At 40.7% G+C, this 24,222-nt stretch overlaps 1 protein-coding gene and 1 pseudogene across 1 annotated transcript; both read right to left on the reverse strand.

Annotated features, from left to right (window-relative positions):
* Window positions 1-1,690: 1,690 nt before the first annotated feature.
* Window positions 1,691-2,791, reverse strand: LOC116537073 (annotated as a pseudogene).
* A 13,120-nt stretch (window positions 2,792-15,911) lies between these two features.
* Window positions 15,912-16,853, reverse strand: LOC116537074 (olfactory receptor 2AT4). The gene has a single exon (XM_032259076.1). It carries the CDS (start codon window positions 16,851-16,853, stop codon window positions 15,912-15,914), a length of 942 nt encoding a protein of 313 aa, XP_032114967.1.
* Between the last annotated feature and the right edge of the window lie 7,369 nt (window positions 16,854-24,222).

A 24,222-nucleotide genomic window follows, 5' to 3' on the forward strand; every position in this document is an offset into this window, starting at 1 on the left:
TATTTTCTCCCATTCTGTGGGTTGTCTTTTCACTCTCTTGATAGTGTCCTTTGATGCACAAAAGTTGAGGCGATTTTTTCTTAGTTGGGAAATACTGAGAGACTACGAATTAGCACGTGTAGCTACAAGTGAAAACACTGTTTTGTTATGATTTCGTGTCTACTCATGATAAATGTTTAGGAGAAACCACAGGAAATAGTGACTGAGGGTAGAACTAGCCTGGGGTTCCATATCACTACCATTCACTTAACGTGTGATTAAGTCTTTGTTCTTCTAGAAGGGGAGCTGCAGATGAAGAGATGTTGTGATCTGGGGACACAGCAAACCAAAGCCCTGACCTGAAACTGAGATTGATACCAGAAGTGAAGTTCTGAACAGATAAACCCCAAACAAAACTTTGGTAGTAGTACTGCAGTACTTTTGGAATTGTTTATTGGGGGGTAGTGGAGTCTACAGTGAAAAAATTTCCTCTCTACATCCTTAGGTTAAATTCTGATAGTACATGGAATTCAGGGGCAAGGAGACTTACTAAGCTATCTCTTTTAGACCTTGAGGATGTGGTCCCACTGACATTTAGACATCAGTTCCAAGGAGTGAGAAATAAATGTCCTGCAGAATGAGTAATATTTAGATAAAATAACATGAATCCAAATCCCAGCTGCCCAGGGTCGGTAAACAAGGAAACTCAAAGCCTTTATATCACCCTGTTTCAGAAAGCTGTTTCTGTCCATAGTAGGATCTCTGAGATCACTGAAAGCTGAGTCCAGGAACAAATGATAACCTTTGTTTGAATTGCACCCACTGAGTTCCCATTTACATTGGGTCTTAGGCAATGAGAAAATGGTTAATGGTATTGCCTCGATTGACAAAAACTGGGACTCTAAAAATTGAAATGACACTATCTGTGAAGAGCCAGAGATGAGGATGTTTGTCACCTATGTTCCCCCTTAACACTATTCACTGTTCTACATCTCCCTCACTGGACACACCGGACAGGTCGTCAAGAGGAAATTTGCCATAGGAGAAGGGAATAAGGAGCCTGAGTCACCACTGAGGCCAGAAAGAGGAATATCTAAGACCATATTTCAAGAAAGGGTGGTGGCCACAGGAACAGCATACTTCTGATAAGGAGAAACTTCTTCACTCAGGCACCCAGTATCTCTACTTAGCCACTGTGGGGAAACTGTAAGTAAAAGACTAATTTTTTAACCTAAAGAGGTGTGCACCGCTTGCCTGAGCATAAGCTGGGTGAGAGGCATGCTCTGCCTTTAGGACATCATGCGGGTCTAGATAGCAGAGGCAAATTTCCTGTGTGACTGGCCTTGAAAATCAGTGGTGACAGTGAATTTTCAAGCAACAAGGATTGAGATGGGAGCAGTTTCAGAGTTTTTCCATTGAGAGATATTTCTATCTAAGTTGCTATTTCAACAAAAAGGGCAAGAATAAGTCACATCTAATGGCCAGCAATGCTAGGGATTTTCAGAAACATTGTAAGAAGAGATCCAAGGGAAAAAAGAGAATTTCTTGCTAATCAAATACTTGGAATCTCTGAGAATCAAAACTATTTGAATTAATGGCAATGTGACCTCAGTTATATTCACATCTTGTGAAATTTGGAGTTCACTTCTTAAAAATTGTATTTAAAGATCTTGGTTTTTTTTTTTTTCTATGAATTAAGAAAAAAGTCATTATTTGATTACAATGAAGGACTATCTAGGACTATATTTTGAGAATGAGTGTTCTAAGTACCGGGCTTTCTAAATTTTCCACTTTTTTCTCTATGTTATTGGTGTTTATGAGAGAAGATTAAGTTATTTCTGGGAATCAGGGTTTCCTAACATTCTTTGGCTCCTGGGGACATGAAATCTTGGTGATGGCTTCTTTGATATCCTTGTTCCTCAGAGTGTAGATGAGAGGGTTGAGAACGGGTGTAAGAATGGCATATACCACATTGCCCATGATGTGGAAGTCAAGGGGCAGGTCAGCCCTGTAGGCCACATAGGCTATGGCAATGGATGAGTAGTAGGTGCCTACCGCCAGGAGGTGGGAGCCGCAGGTGGAGAAGGCTTTGGAGCGTCCTTCCTGGGAGTTGATGCGAAGCACTGAGGTCAGGATGTGGGCATAGGAGAAAAGCACCAGGAGAAGTGGGAGGAAGGACACCATCATGGCGATGCAGAGGCCCATAAAGGTCTGGGGGGTGGTGTCAGAGCAGGAGGCCTGGACCACAGCCAAGTGGTCACAGAAGAAGTTGTAGATGTGGACAATGCTGTCAAATGCCATCTGGGAGGTCTGTACCACTGCTGGAATGGGCGGGAAGAGCGCAGTGAGCCAGGCACTGGCTGCCAAGACAGCACTGGTCTGTGGGGTCATGAGGACAGGGTAGTGCAGTGGGAGGCAGATAGCCACATAGCGGTCATAGGCCATGACCACCAAGATGAAGGCTTCCAAGCAGGAGAAGCTGTAGAATAGGTACATCTGCAGGAAGCAGGCAGGGAAACTGAGGAAGCAGTCCCCAAGCAAGAATAGGGACAGCATCCTGGGGACAGTGGTTGTGGTGAAAAGAATGTCCAAGGTGGAGAGGTTAATTAGGAAGAAGTACATGGGCTTGTGGAGGCTGGGCTCTGCCACCACAGCCACCAGGACCAATGCATTACCCACCAGGATGAGCAAGTAGAGGAGGAGAAAGACAAAGAAAATAGGAAGGAAGAGGGATTTTAGGCAGAGAGGGGATTCCCATAAGGTAGAAGATCGTCGAGGAGTCCCCTGTTCCATTACAGGTGATTGTTTCCATGGTGGGTTAAAGCTGGATGCTCTGAAGATGAGTATGGGGAACATCTGGGAACCAGGCCCATCTGGAAGCCAAAACAACCAGAGATTCTGGAATGAGGATTACTTAATGATCACTGTATAATAAATGATGGGTTCTATCTTATCTCAAAATTCTTCATCCTATCCCAGAATTCTCTCTTTCCTTTTTAAGTAAAGTATGGAAAAAGTACCTACAATATATAAATCGTGTTATTTGCTGGATATGTAGTAGACGAGTTAGTGGGGCTGAAGAAAGACCTTAAGCAATGAATCACATAATTATTTAATTGCAATTGTGTTAAGTGCTTTGGAAGAACTTCTAGTCCTCTTTTCCATGTCCCATATGATTATCCTGGGGATATCAGATCTCTTAAAACAAAACACTAAGTTTCTTTTTCTTTTGGCATTTGCTTTAAGTTTTAATTTTTCCATAGGTTCTTAGGGTACAGGTGGTGTTTGTTTACATGAGTAAGTTCTTTTTTTTAATATCATACTTTTAAGTTCTGGGGTACATGTGCAGAACGTGCAGGTTTGTTACATAGGTATACACGTGCATGGTGTTATGCTACACCCATCAACCTGTCATCTACATTAGGTATTTCTCCTAATGTTATTGCTTTAAGTTTTTAAAAAATGACATCTTTGTTACCATATTGAATAGGGAGGGCTGATTTCTCCCAGGTTTACTGCAACATTCTGCCTTTCCATCATAATTATTAATTAGGGAATGGCTCCTTTCTCTCTTATTTGCTTGGTGCAGTGGTTCTGTTGTTTGCATCTAAGCTGAGTTTTCTGTATCCTGTCTCTAACTGTGGGGTTCTTTGTTATGTTACAGTGAAAAGAGTGACACTGAAATACTCTTGGGGGGAAAAGTCATTCCTGACTGGGTTTCTGATAATGGCATCTTCCACAGCTGGACAATGGCAGAGAATCCAAGACAGTCTTTGTAACTCCATGGAGCTTCCCTCCCTGCTGGCTGCTGCAGCTCAGCTGTGATTCTGTTTGACCACTGCACTCCCGCTACCCAGGAGGCTTCTCTGCCTCTTTGCTGCTCAGAAAGTGTCACGGAAACCTGGGAAAACTTGGGAGGTATGATTCATAGAAAAGAACTAACTGGAGATCTGTTTGCAGTAGCTGTTCCGAGTCAAAAGAACCCCTTTTGCAACCAGGAATGAGTGCTTCAGCCCACAGATGCGGGGATTTGAGCTGATGTAAAGTACTGATTCACCCTCTACTTTAGGCTTTTCTCTTGAGCTAAAGGACCCCTGGCACAAGTCTTTGTTGACATTTGTATTACTGCCTTGTTAATCCCAATGACTCCATGAACAGTTTCCACTTATTTTTCTTGAGCCACTTCGAATTTCCCATTCTTCTAACAAAATATCTCTCATGGATAAAACCACTAATGTGAAAAATGGAAAAGATGTTTACTTTCAATTCCAACTAATTTAACCCCCATAGTCCAGAAACTGGTCATGAAAAGGCCAGGGGCTTTCCTGGGTGCCATAGCCAGCTGGCCGCAGAGCCAGAAACACTTTGGTTCCCAGGATAAGGCTATTTCTTCTATACATGTTTCCTGGAGAATCCAGAAATCCAAGTTTCCAAGAGGAAATATTTTAAGACAAAGGTTTCTATTTCCTTTTTCTGTTTTTTAGTTGATAACATCAAACAAAACTAAATTTCAAATTTTCCTCTGGGTCTTTATACGGTTGGTTTGAAATCACTGTCTCGCAGTGCATATGCTCCTTTAAAATAATGTCACAGGACCTGGCAAAAGAGTGAACTCTCGCTTTGTCCCAAGTTGAGAAGGTTATCCCTCAGTTAACCAGAACCCCATCCCAACAGATTCAGTAGCTAGGTTTTCTCATACCCAAAGGGGGCAAGCTGCACTTCCCTGGACATGCTGTACTCAGAGACTGAGTCATGGGCTGACTGACCCCAAGTTAGGCTGAGTTGGAGGCTCTGAGGGACAGAAACTCAGAAGGTCAAAGCCAGAGGGGCCCTTAGAGGCCATCCAGTCCAGCTGCCCCTCCTCCTCTCTCCTCTGTCCACTGCTTTGCAGAGGGAGACACAGATGCTAAGACCACCCCCTATTCCGGGGGAGAGACAGCCTGATGCTTTTCACAGCCAGGTGGTGCTGTACTACCCAACAGGCATGGGTCCTCAGCAAAGCAGAGGCACCAAAAATACTTCCTGAGAGAATTTAACGTATTATGTCAAAGCACCGTTCAACTAGCCCATTGTAGGAAATATCAGAACTTGGCTGGACTTTCTGTACAATTTAGAGTTATTTTGAATTATATGCTATCTCTAAGTAATGCAGCTCTATGCTTAGGGCTAAAAGGACACTTTCCCATGGCACAGAACTTGCCCCAGCAGATCTTTCCAGTTAGGTTTCTCTATGAGCCAGTTACAGTGCTGGTTAAGGAGAGAGAAGGACGGAAAAGCTGATCACCTGAATGTCATCCTGCACTTTCTGTCCATCATCTCTTATCAGACAGCTCTGCCAGGGAGTGCTTATGCCCCTCCAACTAAGGAAGAAACTGAGGATCAGAGAAGGCCAGGCCTTCCTTCAAGGCCACAGCTGGTGAGGAGTAAGGGCAGAGGCTGCTCCTGGAGCCTGGCAACCCACAGTCCTGCCTCCTGGGCCAGCTCTGACACTCTCTTGCTGTGACTGTGCGTCTCTGAGTCTTGATTTTCTCATCTGTACGGTGAGGGGTTTGAGGAAATAACCTCTGAGCGGTTTCCAATTCAATGAGCCATTTTCTGAGTGCCCCTCTGTGTTTTGCAGAGTGGGGGGTCAGGGACAGATGTCACATGCCCTATGTCCCTAGGGGAGAGGGTGAGGGCTCTCCCACTGAGGGGGCACCTGCTGCAGAGCCAGGTTCTTGACCTTCATTATGTCACATGTACCTTAGTGGTTATGTGTTTGGACGTGGGAGTCAACCCCTGCTCCTAACTCCAGCTGTGTGACATTGAGCAAGTCACTTTCACCTCTCTGAGCCTTTGGCCCCTGATCTGTGACCTCATGGGGTTTTCTTTATGTAGAGCATGGTTAGGTATGCTTACAAAGAGCCCGGAACATGGAAGAGCTCAAAGTTTGCTAGAGTTTCCAGAGGTTCCTGCTGTCATCAGCCTTTTCTCCCTGTGGGAAGGCCTTGGCCAAGAAGGTTTGAATCCATTGCCCAAGCCTGCCAGGATATCTGACCAAAGGCCTCAGAGCCCACACATGCACCTGGATCCCAGGTACCTGCCAACCTGGATCCTGGGTACCTGTTCTGTGCATACCAAATCTGTCTTCCTGACCTCTGGCCCAGGTTTGTAGTCCCTGAATTCCCTGTCCCTGTCTCCCCATCCCAGATTTCTTTACCTATCTCTGGGTACCCCGTCTCCAGCAACTTTCGCCTGTTGAGCCTGGTCCACACTGGCATCTCCTGTGTTTCTCCATTTGAGGCCTTGGTGGAGGTGACAGGCGGGGGCTGAGCCATGGCTCATTAAGCCCTCAGGCTTTTCTGGCAGGCCTCCTGGGGTACTTTCTCTCAATGGTGCTTCCATGGGGCATCACACTCACCATCCCTCAGGGATAAACTCCCTGGCACCTCCTTGCTTGTATGTGAGAGAAGTAGTATTTGTCCCTGGGCTTTGCAAATAATGATAAGATCATTATTAACAGCCCTCATGGGCCCAGAAGTTTACACCAATGGTGTAGACTTTATCCTCATTATCCTCTCTGATTCTCACAATAGCAGAGAAGACAGGAATTAACAATAGGGTATACAGGAAGTCCAAGAGAAGGAAAACAAGGTCTAGGAAGTGAAACAACTTGTCCATTTTAACACTGGTGGCAGGAGGAAAAGCTGGAATTTAGACCTAGGGCTTTATTCCCTGCCTAATGCCTTGACTGCTACAACAGAATTATATAATGATCAAGAAGATGGGGCCTGGAGCAATTAAATATTAAAGATCCTCCTTTATTGGTTTGCTGGTTTTCCACTTACTTTTCTAATTGTACACAGAATTACAAATATGCACTTCAGAGCAGTGCTTGGTTCCAGAAATACCTCTTCTTCCTCCCGTTATGTAGTCACAACCCTTTTTCCTCTTTCTAATCATAGGTACCTTTCTTTGCCAGTTAATTGTACCCTTCTTTGCCAGTTAATTCAGTGGCATGGGGAGACCCAAAAGTTAAGGTGGCAATCTCAGCTTCCAGTTCAATGAAATGATTATTTCACTCCTGATACATATATTCCATGCTTAGGAACTAAATTGCATAAACTGGCAGAATCCAAAGTTAGGGAGAAGGAAGCTCATACTTTGATTCTCTCTTTTTTTTTTTTTTTCAATTCCCTTTCAGGTTCTCTGTATTTTAGAACTGGGTTCTTAGGGGTAATAAGAGGAAGCACTCTCACTTCCTACCTTGGTTCTCAAACCTGTGTATTCTGGCCAGATCAGAAACTGCTCTATATATTGGTTACTTGTTACAAGCATGTATTTCAGCTTATAAGACAGCAACCAAGCCCTTTGAGGTATTATTATTCAGCCAACACCCAAAACTGAGTCTCAGTAAGTTATTATTCTAGTCTACCAGGCCCCCTGCTTCTGAGTGATGGGGCACATTGTAATATCAGTGATTCATTCCATGGGCATGAGACTTACTACTTCACTTATTTTGCCATAAAATGGATTTTTTTTTTGGTCAAAATCATGGCCATCTGAGATAGTATCATGATGCATAAGGCATTTATTAAATCTATAGAAAGTGATAATAGAAGAAACATTGTAAGAAAGGCAAATTCATATCCAGAATAGGTTTCTAGTCCAATAAAGATAAACCACAGCCCTGTCAATGATGGAAAGGGTCCAGTGTATTCATCCTGCCACCCACAGCTGGCCAGTTTCCTTGGGCAATGGCTCATATCCTGGGCCCAGTGTTGGTCTTTGTTGCTGACATACTGGATACTTGGCAGAAGCTAAACCAGACGAGCCTTCATGAATCCATGCATAATTTCTGTCCTTGTCACTGTGCCTTTTGTTCATGAATCTATTGAGCAAACACTGAAACATCTAGGAAAGAGAGTCTAACTGATTTTCATGGATGAATCGTCTTGTCTACCTGATTTTGCCTACTCTTGTTGATTCTGGAGATCTTTTTCTGCCATGATACCCTCTGGGTAGATGGTCACATGGCACACAAATATCTTCACAATTTGTGCCCATTCTCACCTTAAACCTTCTCCATACCTCCTCTCCACCAATCTTCTTGTTCTTTCCAAGTACTTGCAGATCCAGCAAAACGATTAGCATTTGCTCATATTCTGGTATAGATCCATACCTCTTTCCATTTCACTTTTCAGGTGAGATGAACTTACCAGATAAAAAAACGGATGCACTTCCAAAGGCTCTCCTTGCTGACAGGATTCACCTTATTGGCCATCCTTCAGGGCCCTCCTAAATGGGGCTGTAATGCAGCAGCAGTCCACTCAGATGGCCCCAGCATATTTTGAAGAAACATTTGTAAGCGAGGCTTGAATGTTTTCATTCATCAGGGAATTGGTTATAGGGAGCTTCCCATGAGGCCATATGTTAGAGCTGATGGAAAGATGCCAACACAGCAAGACTGGGTGTCCTGGGAGTGTGAGCTTCCTACTCACTCAGTTTCATTGCTCCTTCGAGATCTGCTTGAGCCTAATAGGATAACATTTATTACTTCCATTTGAAGAAGGGATGTTTCTGTACATGTCCAATTTTATATTTCGTTTGTTCAAATTAATATCCAACTCGAAAGGAACAGTATGGGACTCATATTCATTCAGTGTTCCCTGGTCAGGCATTCAGTCTATTCCAGGGCCAGGAACTATTTTTCATAAGGAGAATAGTTAACTATGGAAAAAAGTACGGATGTGCTCTAAAATCCAAGTGGGCTGTGCTGTGATTCAATAGTGTATGTTACCTCAAAAATTCAAAGGGGACTTTTAAGTTTTGACTATGACAGTGTGGCTTGTTTGGGACTAAACTTTCTGCCAAAAACAACTGTAAAAGCTCAACAGTATGTAAAACAATGGTCTGAAGACCCCAGAGTGCAACCAATGGCAGGTCTGGAAGGACTGCAGTCCTTGAGAGGGGAGTCACATGAGGTGAGTTCCACCCAACGCCAGCTTTTTTTTTTGAGACAGAGTTTTGCTCTTGTTGCCCAGGCTGGAGTAAAATGGCATGATCTTGGCTCACTGCAACCTCCACCCCCTACGTTCAAGCCATTCTCCTGCCTCAGCCTCCCAGGTAGCTAGGATTACAGGCATGCACCACCACACCCAGCTAATTTTTTTGTATTTTTAGTAGAGATGGGGTTTTTCCATGTTGGTCAGGCTGGTCTCGAACTCCTGACCTCAGGTGATCTGCCCACCTTGGCCTCCCAAAGTGTTAGGATTACAGGCATAAGCCACTGCTCCCAGCCTCTAGCTTTTTACCTTAAGGTGTTTCCCAGCTTGCAGAATGGTAAAGTAGAGCCCAATTAGGAAACGCAAGTCCCACTGTTTGGAGTTTAGATTTAGCAAAGTGACTGGAACTTAATTCTATGAAAGGATGACACTCCAGAGAAGAAAGACCAAAACCTGTGTGCAAATTACCTCTTGTCATTGACCAACTTCTAAGGTGCACATAAGCAGGGAAAGACTCAAAGAACCAGAAGAATACAGCATCTGGGAAGCTAGAGCGCTGAAGAAAGATTGTAATAGCCACATGATGTTGGAGATTAGATTTAGTGGTTGGAGTTTAGCCCCATGCAAATCAAGGAGCCTTTGTAAGTACTCCAGAATTTCAGTTGGGACCCTGGAAATTCCAGGCTTTAGGAATAGGGTTAAACCCTAAAAGTAATAGCAAAATTGAAATAAACATGACATAATACAGCCTAAAACCAAGCTGCAACAAAGATAATCCATTAGTACTGTTTGCTAGAAAAATATAACTCTTTCTGGAAAAAAGTAAATTATCCAGAGCTTTAAATTTTTAAATTTTTTGATATCAGATAACCAATCAAAAAGTATGAGGCATAGTTAAAACAAAATAAAATGAAAGATCAAATAAGCAAAAACAAGAGGAGAAAAAGAGAGTAGAAGGAAATACACAGATAATTCAGATATAATTATCAGGCAGGGACATTAAAATAACTATGATTAATAAATATATTACAAAAAAGAGGAAAAGATAAATAAAATATAAGAAATGCGGAAATAAAGAGAGAATTGGAATTTATAGAACAATAAATAAATATTCCATAACTGAAAAATGTAATATGTAAATTTAAAAACTTTTTGGATGAGTATAAATAATAAAGAATGAGTGAACTGGAAGACAGATTAATTTTGAAAAATCCAAACTGAGTCATAGAGAAAAAAATAATTAAAAATAAAAAAGATCCACCTTCTTTGGGTATAAAAAATAAAACTAAATTTTAATAGAAGTGCACAGAAGATTGTAGGACCTGGTTAAAAGTTCTAATGTGCATGGAACTAGAGTCCCAGCAGTAGAGGAGAAAAAGAATAATGCAGAAACAAGATAAAGAGACAGTGTCTGAAAAATTTCCAAAGCTGATTTTTAAAAATCAACTCACATATTTAAGAAGGTCAGCAAATTCCAAGACAAAGACAAACAAAATACAAAGGAGCCACACCACATCATACTCAAACTACTAAAAATCATAGAGAAAGGGAAAAACTAAAAAGTAGCAAGGTAAAGTAAGATACATTTCTTTTAATGCCACAACAATAGGACTGATAGCTGTCTTCTCAACAGCAACTATGGGAGCCAACGGACTGTATGATGACATTTTTATAGTGCTAAAGAAAAAAGCCTGGCTGGGCATGGTGACTCACATCTGTAATCCCACCACTTTGGGAGGCCAAGGCAGGAGGATCACTTGAGCCCAGGAGTTCAAGATCCGCCTGGGTAACATGGCAAGACTTCTTTTCTACAAAATAATAATAATAATAATAATAATAAATTAGTTGGGCAATGTGGCACGCACCTGTGGTCTCAACTACTCAGGAGGCTAAGGAGGGAGAATTGATTGCTTGAGCCCACGAGGTTGAAGCTGCAATGAGCTGTGTTCATGCCACTGCACTCTAGCCTGGGGCAACAGCATGAGACCATCTTAAAAAATGCTACATAGCCTTAAAAAACAATGAAATCATGTCTTTTGCAGTAACATGGATGCAGCTGGAGCCTGTTGTCCTATGCAAATTAATACAGGATCAGAACACCAAGTACTGCATACTCTCACTTATAACTGGAAGCTGAACACTGGGTATTGATGGTCATAAAGATCGCAACAGAAACTGGGGACTAATAGAGGGTGGAGGGAGGGCATTGAGATTTGAAAAACTAACTGTTGGGTACTATGCTGACTCTCTGGGTGACGGGATCATTCATATCCCAAACCTCAGCATCATGCAATTTACCTGTGTCACAAATCTGCATGTATACCCCCTGAATCTAAAAAGTGGAAATTTTCTTACAAACTGGTAAAATTGAAGGGAGAAATGGACAAATCCATAATTATAGTTAGAAACTTTAGTATTTTCCTTTCAGGAATTGATAGGACAAGCAGATAGAAAATCAGTCAAGATATAGAAGGCCTAAACAGCACTATCAAACAACTAGACTTAATTGACATTTATATAATACTCCAATAATAGCAGAATACATTTCCAAGAGTGAATAGAACATTCATCAAGATTTATCATATTTTATGTCATTAACTAACAAATTTAAAAGAATAGAAAAACTTTTTAGAGAATCGTAATCATACAAAGTATATTCCTGAACCATATGGAATTAGAGAACAGTAACAGAAAGTGATTGGGAAACACTTCTACATGTTTTGAAATTAAATAAAAACACTTTGAAATAACCATGGTTCAATTAGGATGTCTTAGGGGAAATTTAAAATACATTTTGAATGAATGAAAATAAAAATGCAACATATCAAACTTTGTGTATAGTTGCTAATGCAGGAGCTATTGGGAAATGTACAGACTTCAATGCTTACACTGAAAAATAAAAGTCTCATATCAATGATCTAATCTCCCATGTCAAGAAATTAGAAAAATGATCAAATTAAACCCACAGTATGTAGAAGGAAAAAAAGTATAAAGATTAGAGGAAGAATCAATAAAATTGAAAATAGGAAAACAATTGAGAAGAAACAAACTAAATGCTGACTCTTTGAAAAATTAATAAATTGATAAACCTATAGCTAAACTGACCAAGAAAAAAATCACAGAAAATACAAATTACCAATGCTGGGAATGAAAGAAGAGATACCACAGACATTAAAAGGATAATAAGGGAACAGTACAAACAACTCTATGTTTAAACATTCTAAAATTTGGACAACATGGACAAATTCCTTAAAAGGCAGAAATTGCTAAATTTCATTCAACAAGAAATAGATAATTGAAAAATTTCTATATCAGTTAAACAGTTGATTTTGCAGTTAAAAACTTCATGAAAGAAAATTTCAGGCCCTGGAAATTTTACAGGCAAATTCTACCAAATATTTAAGGGAGAAATAGCACCAATTCTACACAATGTTTTCGAGAATGTAGAAGAGAAGGGAAAACTTCCTAACTCATTTTATGAGGCCAGTATTTATCTAATACCAAACCAGACAAAGAAATTACAAGAAAACTATATTCTGGTGTCTCTCATAAACATTGATATAAAAATCCTAAACAAAATATTCACAAGTCAAACCTAGTAATATGTAAAGGACATCATATATCACAACCTAATGGGGTTCATCCTAGGAATACAGTTTGTTCAATGTTCAAAAAACAATTAAAAAATCATCATCTTAACAGGCTGATAGAAAAATATACTTAGATAAAAAAAACTACAAAATACTGATGAATAAAATCAAAGAGCTAAGTAAATGGAGAGATATATTATGTTCATGGATTGGAAGACTCAACATTGTTAAAATGTCAATTGTCCCAAATTTAATCTACAGATTCAACATAATCCCTCCCCTCCCCAAATCCCAGTAACTTCATTCTAAAATTTATATCAAAAGACAAAGGAACTAGAATAACCAAACAATTATTTTAAAAAATTAACAAAGTCTGAGAAGTCACATTATGAAATCTTAACACTAACTATAAAGCTATAGTATTCAAGACTGTGTGGTATTGGTAGAGGGATAGACATATATATCAGTGGAACAGAATAGAGAGCCCACAAATAGATACATACAAATATAATCAATGATATTTGACAAAAGTGTAAAGGCAGTTTGATAGATAAAGAACAGGCTTTATAACAAATGGTGCTGGACAATTGGATGTCTGTAAGAAAAAAAAAAATTGAATCTCAACCTAAACCTTCACACCTTATCCAAGAAGTAACTCAAAATTGTTTGTAGAATGAAATATAAAATAGAAAACATCTAGAAACTTTGCTTTCTATAGGGCAAAATCTGCATGATCTTTGGTTTGGTGATGAGTATTTAGTTATTTTATCAAACAGCATAATCCATATGGGAAAAAAATGATGTTAGGCTTTATATGAATTAAAAACCTTTGCTCTGCAAAAGACAATGTAAGAGAATGCAAAGACTAGTTATTGCCTAGGGAAACTACTTGTATATCAAATATCTAATAAAGGATGTATAACTAGAATATATAGAGAACACTTGAAATTCAATGATATGAAAACAAACAATCCAGATTAAAAAGCAGGCAAAAGATCTGAACAGATTTCACCAAAAAAGATATATGGATGGAAAATAAGCACATGAAAGATGGTCAACACAATTAGCCTTAGGGAAATGTAATTAAATTGAATTACAACCACAGTAAGATACCACTACATACCTGTTAGAATGACATCCCCCACCAGAGTGGTTACATTTGTTACATTCAAACCTACATTGGCACACCATTATGACCCAAAGCCCATAGTTTACTCTTGGTGTTATACGTTCTATGAGTCTTGACAAATATATAACGTGTACCCACCATTGTAGTATCATACAGAATAGTTTCACTGTCCTAAAATTCCTCTGTGTTCTGCCCATTAATCCCTCCCTTCTCCTAATCCCTGGCAGCCACTAGTCTTTTTACTGCCTTCATAGTTTTGCCTTCCAGAATGTCATACAGTTAAAATCATACAGTATGTAATCTTTTTAGACTGGCTTCTTTCACTTAGTCATATGCATTTAAATTTACTATTGGCTCTTCAAAAGTGTCAAGGTGACAAAAGACAAGGAAAGACCAATAAACTGTCAGGCAACTAAGAAGATATGATAATAAAATGCAATGTGGCATTCTGGATTGAACCCTGGAATGGAAAGAAGACATTACTGGAAAAACTGGAGAAATCTGAATAAAGTCTCTAGTATAATTAATGGTGCGTATTTTACCAATGTTAACTTCTTACTTTTGATAAATGTGTCATGGCTATGTAAAATGTTGACACAGAGGAAGTTGGGGGAAGGATGTATGGGAACTCTTATACTATCTTTGAAACTCTCTGTAAATATAAAATCATGGCAAAATAAAATGATAAAAATGGTTTTGATTATAGAAATATGTAATTTATATCTAATATATATTAAGGAAGTAAATTATAATGTGCATGTTTTAAAAATTCCTTTAGCTGAGTATAGTGGTGCATACCTGTGGTCCCAGCTACTCAGGAGCTGAGGTGGGAGGATCACTTGAGCCCTGGCGGTCAAGGCTGCAGTGAGCTGACATAGCACCACTGAACTCCAGCCTGGGTAACAGAGCAAGACCTCTTCTTAGAAAAAAACAAACAAACAAACAAAACTCTTCAATGCAGTTTAAGATGTGATTTTTCTTGTCCTTATAATATATCCCTTTTATAATATATCCTTTTTAAAATGTATAGTCAAAACATTGTATAAGTCACTTACGGTAATTTTCTGTGTGGTCATGCCACTAACCCTGAGAGACAGCCAGGGTCAAGTGCTTCTGTTTATTTTAAATTGGGGAAATTGTAGGTTTTTTCTTTCTGTTTTCTTTGAACTGTGTAAAAAAAAAATTACATATGTCTAGTCTTGCTTCCATTCCAGTCCTGTCCTCCCTGTTTCCTCCCTCTCCTTATAGATAACCATCTTTTTGAGTTCACATTTTCCCCTAGTTTTTTCCTGAAATGTTAAGCAAACTATCTCCTTTCTTACAAAACACTTTTCTGCAGCTTGCTTTTTTCACTTAACACTTATCCTCCAGATGACACCATATCAGTAAACAGAGAGCTTCTTCATTTCCTTTTTATTACTGCATCATGCATTTTTATAGTTTATTCAATCAATTCCTTATATAGTGATGAATAAGTAACTTAATGGATGATTGACAGTGACTCCCTGGAATAGGTCCCTAGAAGTGATATTGCTAAGTCAAAGGGTAAATGCATGTGTACTTTTGGTACATATTGTCGTAGTGTTATACCAATTTACATCTTCACAAGCAAGTTATAAAAGTTCTGTTTTTCTACATACATCTTGCCAAAATATTGGATTTTTGCTAATCTGATTAAATGAAAAATAGCATTTCAGCACAATTTAAATTTGTATTCTCTTTATATAGTAAAGACTCATTATTTAAAGGCCACTACAGTTTCTTGGTGATCTGTCTACGCATATATTTTGCCCAAGTTCTTACTGAAATGCTTATTTTAGTTTTCTACATTCTTAAGAGCTCTTTGTATAATATGAATATTTGCCTTTCCCTGTGATATGTCTTTTATTTGTTTTTTGACTTTGCTTAGAAGAATGTTTTTGTCATGAAGATATTTTAGTAAAGGTTTCTTGAATTACTAAGTAGTCAAATTTTATACAACAACTTCAGATTCCTATAAATATTAACATTATATCATTGGTGCAGGGAGAAAGTCCTGGAACAAAGTATGAGAACCACTGTTGTAGCTGTCTGCCCAACTGGATTTTCTTTTACCATTCTATATTCATTAATTTATTTATTCAACAATGTGTACTGAGTCCTTACTCTGTGCTAAGCACTGTTATTTAGTGTCCTGGGAGCAGAATTAGCTGCATTTAAAGGTCAAATGCTCCTGTCACAGCCTGGGTCTTAAGACATGATTTTGGCGATGACTGCCTTTACATCCCTGTTTCTCAGAGTGTAAATAAGGGGGTTGAGAATTGGTGTGAGAATGGCATATACCACATTGCCCATGATGTGGAAGTCGAGGGGCAGGTCAGCCCTGTAGGCCATGTAGGCTATGGCAATGGATGAGTAGTAGGTGCCCACCACCAGGAGGTGGGAGCTGCAGGTGGAGAAGGCTTTTGCCCGTCCTTCTCTGGAGTTGATGCGAAGCACCGAGGCCAGGATGTGGGCATAGGAGAAAAGCACAAGGAGAAGGGGTAGGAGGGACACCATCATGGCGATGCAGAACCCCATGAGTGTCTGGGGGGTGGTGTCAGAGCAGGAGGCCTGGACCACAGCCAGGTGATCACAGAAACAGTGGTAGATGAAGGCAATGCTGTTATATGCCATCTGGGAGGTCCTTACTACTGCTGGGATGGGCAGGAGGAGGGCAGTGAGCCAGGCACTGGCTGCCAAGGTAGCATTGGTCTGTGGGGTCATGAGGACAGGGTAGTGCAATGGGTGGCAGATAGCCACATAGCGGTCATAGGCCATGACCACCAGGATGAAGGCTTCTGAACATGTAAAACTTTGGAAGAGGTACATTTGCAGCAAGCAGGAAGAAAAGCTGAGGAAGCGGTCCCCAAGCAAGAATAGGGAGAGCATCTTAGGGACAGTAGTGGTGGTGAAAAGGATGTCTAAGGTGGAGAGATTGATCAGAAAGAAGTACATGGGCTTGTGGAGGCTTGGCTCTGCCATCACAGCCACCAGGATCAGGGCATTACCCAACAGGATAAGGAGGTAGAAGAGGAGGAAAATAAAAAACACAGGGAGGAAGAAGGTCTCTGGTAGAGAGGGGATGCCCACCAGATAAAAGACAGGTGAGCGTGAGCCATCCGCTGATTCATTACAGGCTGTGGCATCCATGGTGAGACAGAGCCGGATTTCTCAGAGATGGGCAGCTGGAACATCTAGACACTGGGAACATCTGGAAATCATAGAAACAAAGGATTCTGGAGTAGTAATTCTATAATGTTTACTCTATAGTTAATATAAGCACAATTATTTACAACCAACTCTAGAGGACTGGTGGTGGGCTATGATATTGACTTTTACCATGTGAACCCAAAATTTGTCAAATATTAATCATTAATGAATAACCTACCAAATAGAAGTCTGTACGCTTTGTTTAGGAGATGAAATGATCAAAATGAAGAAGGCAGGCAAAGTTCCTGTCTTCCTAGAGTTTATATTTTACTGGGAAAATCTGATCTAAACAGTTGATGGTTGAATTATGATTGTGAAAGTGCTTTGGAAAGGCTTCTGCTGGTCTTCATCTTAGGTTCCATGCTGTGTGGTTCGGGCTGATGTCAGATCTCATAAATCAAGTCCTTGAGTCCATGTTTCTACTTTTGCACTCGCTCAGAGTTCCACCAAGTTCTGCTGAGGGGCTTCTTTTTCCAAGGCTGTCTGTAATGTACAGCTGCTCACACTCTTATTATGTTTCTTTCTTGTATGAGTAGTGGTTCTTTCTGACTCCATTTAAGCTAAGTGTCTGGACTTCTGCTCCTGCATAGATTGTAATAGGTTATGATAGCCCAATACCTTCACTTCGAAGACTAGGGAAACCTGGATAAATTACACAAATCACATTTTTAAACAAACTGAGGAATAATGAGTGCAATAAGGATGAGATGAAGTCAAACTTCAAGGGGTGGGAACCCTTCAAAATTAACTAGTAATCACCAGCTCTTTTGTTCTCTGGGAGTATTTGATTTGGGGACCATGGTGTGGCTTAGACTTGGACCAGGCAGAGAGTCATAGATGAGAGAAAGAGAAACCAGTAAGACTTGTGATAGTCAAAAAAGGCTTACAAAACATACTGGAAATTTGAGGCACTGCAACTGCGTCACTTTTCCCCGTGGGACATCTTTTGAATTCTGGCTATGGAAGGGAGGCTAGAAAGCTGGGCTGAGGGCCTTTAAAAGACAAAATCTCCTGTAATCCCTTAAGAGAATGGAGGAAGAGGAATTTCCTCACACAAATATTGATATTCCCCTCAAAACATTTTACAAAGATTTGAGGCTATGTGTGCATGTAGTGGGAGGGAAAAGGAAGGATGGGGAATGCAGCTAATGACTTAAGCTCAAAATCACCAAGGGTAGATGCAAATCTCCCACCCTCCTTCAGGGCTAAGGAGACAAGGATCAACCAGGCTATCAACCCAAAACTCAGAAGGGCCATACCTTAGGAAGAAGAACAAACCAAAGTTGGACTAAATCTTACTAGAACTGAAACTCAGCCCTAACCTAACTCAAGCTGTAGTTGGCTTTAGGTAGCCAGCCTACCTTCCTCTACTTGCCTAACAAAGAAAAGGGAGGTATCTGTCTGGTGAGAGGCATCATCTGGGGCTTCTATGAATCTAATATAAATAACATTCAGTGCACAACATGAATTATTGCAAAAGGCAGGAAAATGTGACCAACAATCAAGAGAAAAAATATACAATAAAAGTTGACATACAGATGATCCCATTACCTGAGTTAGCAAACAAGGACTTGAGTATAACTATGTTTATACATTAAATAAAAGAGAGGAAATGTTGACAAAATGGATTTAAAAATGGGCAATTTCTAGAAAATTGGAATCTATTTTAAAAAGAATCAAGCAAACATTCTTGAACTGAACTATCCAATATTTGAAATTAAGAATTCACTGTATAGGTATAATGGCAAACTGCACACAACAGAAGACAGGATTAGAGAATTGGAAAATAGATCAGTAGAAAATATCTAAAGTTAAGCCCAGAGATAAAAGAGTATATATTGTATGATTTAATTGACATTAAGTGTCAGGCAAAACTAATCTATGATATTATAAATCAGTACAGTGATTGCCTATAGGTGTGAGGACTGAAAAGAAGCAGGCAAGAGCCTACTTTCTGGGGTGATAGAAATGCTCTATGTATTGAGTTGAGTCTTGGTTACATGTATATTTATGAAAGTTCACTGAACTATATACATAAAATCTGCCCATTATCTTCTGTGTAAATTTCACTTCACTTAAAAAACACAGTAATAAATACAATACAAAGAGAATAAGAAAAGGCAGGAACAAGACTAGGAGAAGATATTTTCCTATTTTCAATACATTTATCAAAGACCATGTATCCAGTGCATATAAAAACCGCCACAACCATTAAGAAAAAGATAGATGACCTAATAGACAAAGGATCAAAAGACTTGAATAGGTGGGCACTTTACAAAAGAGAACATCTGAATGGCCAATAAGAATATGAAAAAATTAGCCATCTAGAAATGTATTAAAGTACAGGATGTTAATGGTACATACTCACTAATATGGCTAAACTTAAAAGGACTGCCAAGTGTTGGTGAGATACGTAGTAATTGGTACCCTCATACCTTCATGGTAACTAATACAACCACTTTGCATAACAGTGTGGCAACATCTTCTTAAACAACTTATATGACTCAGGACATATAACCAAGAAGCAAGACAAGGTATTCAGCTATTTTTATTTGTGCATTTGTTTAAGGTACTCAGGTACAATAAAGCCCACAAATATTTGGGATAGATAATATATAGATATCTAGAGATATAAATATAGATCTATGTAGAGATATAGATCAGCTAGAGATACAGCTAAAGATACAGCACATTTCCAGCAACCCAAAAAGCTCCCTTGCACCTGATGCAATAAATTTCCCTACCCCTATTTTTGTGACTTTTGTCACCATGGATTAATTTTTTCTGTTTTTGATGTTCATCTAAATGGTTTTTGTTAGGCTGGGCATGGTGGCTCACACCTATAATCCTAATACTTTGGGAGGCTGAGGCAGGCAGATCACTTGAGGCCAGGAGTTCAAGACCAGCCTGGGCAACATTGCAAAACCCTGTCTCTACAAAAAAATTTAAAAAATGAAAAATAAGATTAAAAAATAATTGTTTTGTCATATTACAATAAAAGGCACGGCAGAACATGCCTTTGGTGAGATGACTTGCTTCCAGATTGACTGAAGGCATATTCTACCCAATAGCAGAAACAGAGATTGTAGGATTCACTGTGTAAGGGTATGACTTTTCTTCTCTCCTGTCAGCTAGTGCTGTTCAGCAGGTGTTCCCGATTAACCATTTCATTATCACTATCACTATCACTATCCTGTAGTCTTCCCCAGCCCCAGATAAGATGGTACTACAGAAATCTGGAAACTTGGGAGTCTTGGGATTGTTAGAGAACAAGTCATATTGTGACAAGTGCCCAAAGGCAGAAGACCCCATCCTACAGGTTGTTCTCCTCCTGTCAAGGAAGAAGAGATGTGTGCTTTCATCTGCCCATAGAACTGGAAATCTTTAACTGAGGGTGAATACTGACTGTTCTACTATGTTGTGCATGTCTCTGAAGAAACAATCCAGGAGCAAGTTCACGTTTATGTTTACATCATTGCCTCTTGAACGCTAATGATTCTAAGATTACTTTCTCTGATTTTCCCTACTTTTCTTACTTCTAATAAAATATCTCTCATGTTATTGAATCATAAAAATACCAAACCTGGAAATACCCAGTCAGTTTTTCCTTTTTTCTTTCTTTTTTTTTTTTTTTTTGAGATAGAGTCTTGCTCTGCCTCCCCGGCTGGAGTGCAGTAGTGTAAGCTCGGCTCACTGCAACCTCCGTGTCCTGGGTTCAAGCGATTCTTGTGCCTCAGCCTCCTGAGTAGCTGAGATTACAGACATGTGCCACCATGCCCAGCTAATTTTTGTATTTTTAGTAGAGATGGGGTTTCACCATGTTAGCCAGGCTGGTCTCGAACTCTTGATCTCAAATGGTCCACCTGCCTGGGCCTCCCAGAGTGCTGGGATTACAGGTGTCAACCACTGCACCGGGCCAGCTTTTTCTTTTAATATACAAAGGGAAAAAGACAAAAAGATCCAGGGCTTTCCAATACTGTCATGGCCAGCGAGCCACAGAGACAGTACTGGAGCCCAGGCTCTAACCCCCAGATCAGCATTCTTTCTTCTATAGTTAGTTCCCTGGATAATTTGGAAGCTCAGGTTTTCATGAGGGGAGAGACTGAGGCAAAGGTTTTCTCTTCTTCTCCATATCTTTGGCTGATATTGTCAGCCCCAAACTATACATTTCAGAGTTTATTCTTTAGTTTCCTAAGTGTGGGGTGGCCTGGTTCTCTATCAGAGAGTGAAGGCTGGTAAAATGTCTTTCTAAAAGACACATGGGGCGGGGCACAGGGGTTCATACCTGTGATCCCAGAACTTTGGGAGGCCAAAGTGGGAGGATTGCTTGAGACTAGGAGTTCAAGACCAGCCTGGGCAACATAGCAAGACCCTGTCTCTACAAAAAATTAAAAAATTAGTGAAGCACAGTGGTTTGTACCTGTGGTCTCGCTACTCAGAAGGCTGAGGCAGGAGGATCATTTGAGCCCAGGAGTTCAAGACTGCAGTGAGCTATGATCGTGCCACTGCACTCAAGCCTGGGCAACAGAGGGAGATCCTGTCTTTTAAACAAAACAAAAATTAACAAAAAGACACATGGAACAGACCACTCCATTGTGAATGCTCCTTGAAAGAGTGTTCTACAGATCAGCCCCTGTTATGCAAGCAGGAAAGCAATACTGCTGCCCCTCCACTTAAGAGATAACCCTCTGCTGGGCGCAGTGCCTCATGCCTGTAATCCCAGCACTCTGGGAAGCTGAGGCAGGTGGATCACAAGGTCAGGAGATCTAGACCATCCTGGCCAACATGGTGAAACCCTGTCTCTACTAAAATATAGCAAAAAATAAAAATTAGCCAGGCGTGGTGGCGCATGCCTGTAGTCCCAGCTACTCGAGAGGCTGAGGCAAGAGAATCGCTTAACCTGGCAGGTGGAGGTTGCAGTGAACCAAGATCATGCCACTGCACTCCAGCCAATAGAGTAAGACTCCATCTCAAAAACAAAACAAAAACAAAAACAACAAAACACAGAGATAACCCTCAGTTAACAAACCCAACCTGCCTAAGCAAATCACCAGGTTTCTCTAATACCCAAAGAGATGCCAACTACATTATTCTGAACGTCGTTACTGCCCAGGGAAATAAATTATGGATTGAATGTCACTGAATTAGGCTAAGTTGGGGCTTGAGGGGTAGAAATTGAGAGACATTGAGCCTGACTGAACCTCTCCTCCTGCCTCCTCCCTCACTTCTATTAAACAACAGGGGAGACAGATTCTGAGTCTGAAGTTCAGAAACAGTGTCTTTTCAAGGTCAACCAACAAAGTCATAGCAGAAGTAGGTCTTAAACCTGGTGTTCTGGCTCCCACCCAGTCTTCATAGGATTTTTCAGGAGAGAGGATGATTTCTTAACCTGCTATTCGAAGCCTATTACCTTGCAGCCTTGTTTCTCCTTATTCCAGTCAAACGGCAACTCCTGGCTCTTGCCTTGTGCTTCTGCCAAACTCAGCTCAAATATTACCTCCTCCAAGACATCTTCTATGGTCCTGGCTGGTTCAGGAGCCTCTTTTCTGGCCTCTTGAAGTTCCTGTGCTTCTGTTTGTCATCATTATGATTACAGTGGGTTGTCTCTGTCTATTTTTACATGTCCACCCCACCAGGAGCACTTTCACGGCAGTAATGGGGTCTGATTGTTTCTGTTTAATAATGCACCACCACCCTTCCCAGGAGCTTAGTGCTCCAGAATGCAGCTTCCCAACTTGCCTTGTTTTGCTGATAAATCATCAAATAGGAATGACGGAGCCATTAGTGATTAAATAGTTTTCACCTAACCTCTTTTTTTTTTTTTTTTTTTTGAGACTGAGTCTTGCTCTGTCACCCAGGCTGGAGTGCAGTGGCACGATCTCTGCTCACTGCAACTTCCTAGTCCCGAGTTCAAGCCATTCTTGTGCCTCAACCTCCCGAGTAGCTAGGATTACAGGCACGCACCACCATGCCTGGCTAATTTTTGTATTTTTAGTAGCAACGGGGTTTTACCACATTGGCTAGGGTGGTCTTGAAGTCCTGATCTCAAGTGATCCCACCCGCCTTGGCCTCCCAAAGTGCTGGCATTTCACCTAACCTCTTTATTATATAGATGGGGACAGAAAAGGGAGGCCTAGAAATGGGCTGTGACTTTCCCAAGGTCACACGGTAAGTGGGCTATAGAACTAGAACTAGACTCTCCACAGGGCAAGATTATCAACTCATCTTGAGCCAGGGGTAACTCGGGGATGAGCCCAGGCTGCCCCAGCTACGTGAGGCCACAGGACAGACAACCAGTTGAGGTGTGTGTGCTCTGCTCAGGTCAAAGGCCTGGAAGCACTTCCTTCCCCTCAAATTGCTGTCTTGGCAAAGCAGGACTGTGCAATGGAAAAATAATGTGCTTAGGGCACCAGCCAGATAGAACATTAAAAAAAAAAATCTTTTGGAGAGAATTCAGGGCAAGGCACAGTAGCACTTTGTGAGGCCGAAACAGGACTATTGCTTGAGGCCAAGAGTTCAAGACCAACCTAGCCAACAGAGCAAGACACCATCTCTTAAGAAAAAGTTTTAAAAAGAAAGAATTCAGTATTTGATATTTTTAAAAAGCATTAATGTGTAGCATCTTGGTTAAAACTCAGAAAATGTTGGGCTTCTTTACATTTGCTTTGTGGTTTAGATTAAGTAATTTTAGTTTGAATTACATATTACAGGAATGTTTTTAGTGCATTCAGTCACTGAAAGGATAATTTAGGGGACCCTTTCCTTAGGAGGACCCTCCCTGCTAGGATTGCCTATGAGTCAGTTATAGTGCTGGCTGAGGAGAGGGAAGGACAGAAAAACCAGTCAGCCCAATGTTCAACCTGCATTTTACGTACATCATCTCCTCACATCACACAAGCCTGCCAGGGAGTGGTTATGCCCCTTCAACTAATGAAGAAACTGAGGGTCAGAGAAGGACAACTCTCACTGAAGGCCATGGCTGGTGAGGGATGGCAGCAGAAGCTGTTCCTGGAGCCAGTCTGCTGCAAGGCATCGAGCCTCACCAGCCTCCTGGACCAGCCCTGCCGCTCTCTTGCTGTGACACTGGGTCTCTGAGCCTCAGTTTTCCCATCTATAAAATGAAGGCTTTGGAAGCAATTATCTCCAGCTTGATAAACACTTTTGAGTATCCACTCTGTTTAGCTGAATGAGAGCTTTGAAGACCGATGTGTTACGGCCTCAGAGCCTCTCAGGAAGGAGAGCAAGGGCGCTCCCATTTACTAAGCCTCTGTTGCATGCTTGATTCTTTACAGTCGTCATGCCATTACAC

Source organism: Sapajus apella, unplaced genomic scaffold, assembly GCF_009761245.1.
Source record: "Sapajus apella isolate SASKATOON/1434 unplaced genomic scaffold, GSC_monkey_1.0 scaffold106, whole genome shotgun sequence".
NCBI classification, from domain to species: domain Eukaryota; kingdom Metazoa; phylum Chordata; class Mammalia; order Primates; family Cebidae; genus Sapajus; species Sapajus apella.

Excerpts from the sequence above, each read along its gene's own strand:
- LOC116537074 (XM_032259076.1), bottom strand. The coding sequence starts at position 16,853 with ATGGATGCCACAGCCTGTAATGAATCAGCGGATGGCTCACGCTCACCT.